A 2,500-nucleotide genomic window follows, 5' to 3' on the forward strand; every position below is an offset into this window, starting at 1 on the left:
GTATGTATGTATGTATGTATGTATGTATGTATGTATGTATGTATGTATGTATGTATGTATGTATGTATGTATGTATGTATGTATGTATGTGTGTGTGTGTGTGTGTGTGTGTGTGTGTGTGTGTGTATGTATGTATACACATATCTATATATACATATACACACACGTATGTATGTATGTATGTATGTGTGTGTGTGTGTGTGTGTGTGTGTACACACATATACATATACACATATATGTATGTATGTGTATGTATACACACATACACATATATACATATATAGTACATATACACACCTACACACCTACATACGTACTTATGTATGTATGTATGTATGTACGTACACATATATAACACACACACGTATATACACACACATAGTGCATATATATATATAATCTAATGAGTCAAGTACGTTCTTTATATATATATATATATATATATATATATATATATATGTGTGTGTGTGTGTGTGTGTGTGTGTGTGTGTGTGTGTGTGTGTGTGTATGTGTGTGGTACATTGATATGGTAGCTGAAGTACTATATAGTATATATATGTATGTGTATGTATATATATGTGGTACATTGATATGGTAGCTGAAGTACTATATAGTATATATATATACATATATATACATATATATACATATATATATATATGTGTGTGTGTGTGTGTGTGTGTGTGTGGTACATTGATATGGTAGCTGAAGTACTATATAGTATATATATATGTGTGTGTGTGTGTGTGTGTGTGTGAATGTGTGTGTGGTACATTGATATGGTAGCTGAAGTACTATATAGTATATATATGTGTGTGTATGTGTATGTATGTATATGTATGTATATATATGTATGCGGTACATTGATATGGTATCTGAAGTACTATATAGTATATAGTGTGTATATATATGTATGTATGTATATATATATGTATGCGGTACATTGATATGGTAGCTGAAGTTGCAGGCTATATATTGTGTGTTGCTGAGCTACAGGCAGCTTCTTGTCTACCTCCCCAAACCACCGAGCGACTCTTTCCCTGCTTGTCCCCCCAGCAGACACGACAGCGCGACCCACCGTCTGTGCCGCGTGCTGCGTACCGACGGGACTCCTTAAAGCGACGCGCCGCCGCCGCCGCCGTTTCCATGACACTAGAGAGGAAGTCGCCGGCGCGTGACGAATAAAAGAATCACTTGCGCGGACTTTGATCAAAGTCTCCGCGCGTGCCGGACGACACGAGTCCGAGTCTCAACCCGAGTCTCAACCCGAGTCGCAACCCGAGTCGCAACTCATTTCAACAGGTTCTTCTTTCCTCACGTTGACCCGGGGTCGGTCACCGGCACCGGCACCGGCACCGGCACCGGCACAGACGGGCCAAATGAGAGCGGTCAGTGGCAGGATTAGCCTAGCTTGAATATGAACACTTTACTTCATCCGCCCGGTCCCGGTGTCGGTGTCGGTCTGCTGTAGCCGACACCGGCACCGGTACCGGTACCGGCACCGACCCCGACACAGACGGGCCAAATGAGAGCGGTCAGTGGCAGGATTAGCCTAGCTTGAATATGAACACTTTACTTCATCCGCCCGGTCCCGGTGTCGGTGTCGGTCTGCTGTAGCCGACACCGGCACCGGTACCGGTACCGGCACCGACCCCGACACAGACGGGCCAAATGAGAGCGGTCAGTGGCAGGATTAGCCTAGCTTGAATATGAACACTTTACTTCATCCGCCCGGTCCCGGTGCCGCCGGACGCCGCAGAGCAACACGTCTCCAGCCGGCCGACCCGAACTCCGGCCGGCCGACCCGAACTCTAGCCGGCCGACCCGTCTCAAAACCCCCAGAAGGTTTTCAGACGCACCCGGTTCTCCACATGACCCCCGAGTTACCTTTGCCGCGAGTTCATTTCAAAGCAGAAACGGACAAGGAGCTGACAACGGGACTCGAACCCGTGTCAAGTCGGCGAGTCTCGTGAAATTCTGCTCGTAAACGGGAGTCAAACAGAACAACGGACACACACACACAGACACACACAGACTCACACGAGCCTACACCGCATCCCTCTGCACTTCCTCGAGAGAGAGAGCGGCTGCGTCGCTCTACTGATCTACTGACCTAGTTTTCAAAGCGCCGGAGTCCCGGTACACCACAGCGTCCCCCGCGCCCCCTCTAGCGGTCCCACAGGCAGTCCCACATCCTCGACCCGGCAGCCGGGGACGCGCAGTGACCGACGGACGGACTGACTGAGTCTGTGCGTCTGTGCGCGCGGGCGGGGGACTTCCATCCCACAGGCAGGCACGTTTACGCACGCACCGGACCCGGATGTCCCGGTACGCCCGGTCCCCGGTCCCCGGTCCTGGTCACCTACCTGGTCGCCGGTCCGCCATCCCCTCGCCGGCGGCCGCGGTGCTGTCGGCCGACATGCCTGGAAGCCGGGTCGGTGTGGCCGTGCCCAGCGCCGCGGAGCATGTGGACTTGGCAAATGTAGCAGTAAAACAGTGA

General features: G+C 49.8%; 1 protein-coding gene across 2 annotated transcripts in view; it reads right to left on the reverse strand.

Moving 5' to 3' along the window:
- The window catches only part of LOC130110483 (basic helix-loop-helix ARNT-like protein 2), a 57,654-nt gene that overhangs the window by 55,139 nt on the left and 15 nt on the right, over positions 1-2,500 (reverse strand). Inside the window, exon 1 of one of the 2 annotated variants that reach the window (XM_056277593.1) lies at positions 2,367-2,500. This exon is cut by the window's right edge and continues 15 nt beyond it. In XM_056277593.1, coding sequence (XP_056133568.1) covers positions 2,367-2,421 — 55 coding nt within the window. In that variant the 5' untranslated portion in view covers positions 2,422-2,500. Of the gene's footprint in view, positions 1-2,113 lie in introns of both variants that reach the window. The other variant, XM_056277594.1, reaches the window with a different exon arrangement.

The sequence above is a fragment of the Lampris incognitus genome, chromosome 3 (assembly GCF_029633865.1).
Source record: "Lampris incognitus isolate fLamInc1 chromosome 3, fLamInc1.hap2, whole genome shotgun sequence".
In the NCBI taxonomy this organism is placed as follows: domain Eukaryota; kingdom Metazoa; phylum Chordata; class Actinopteri; order Lampriformes; family Lampridae; genus Lampris; species Lampris incognitus.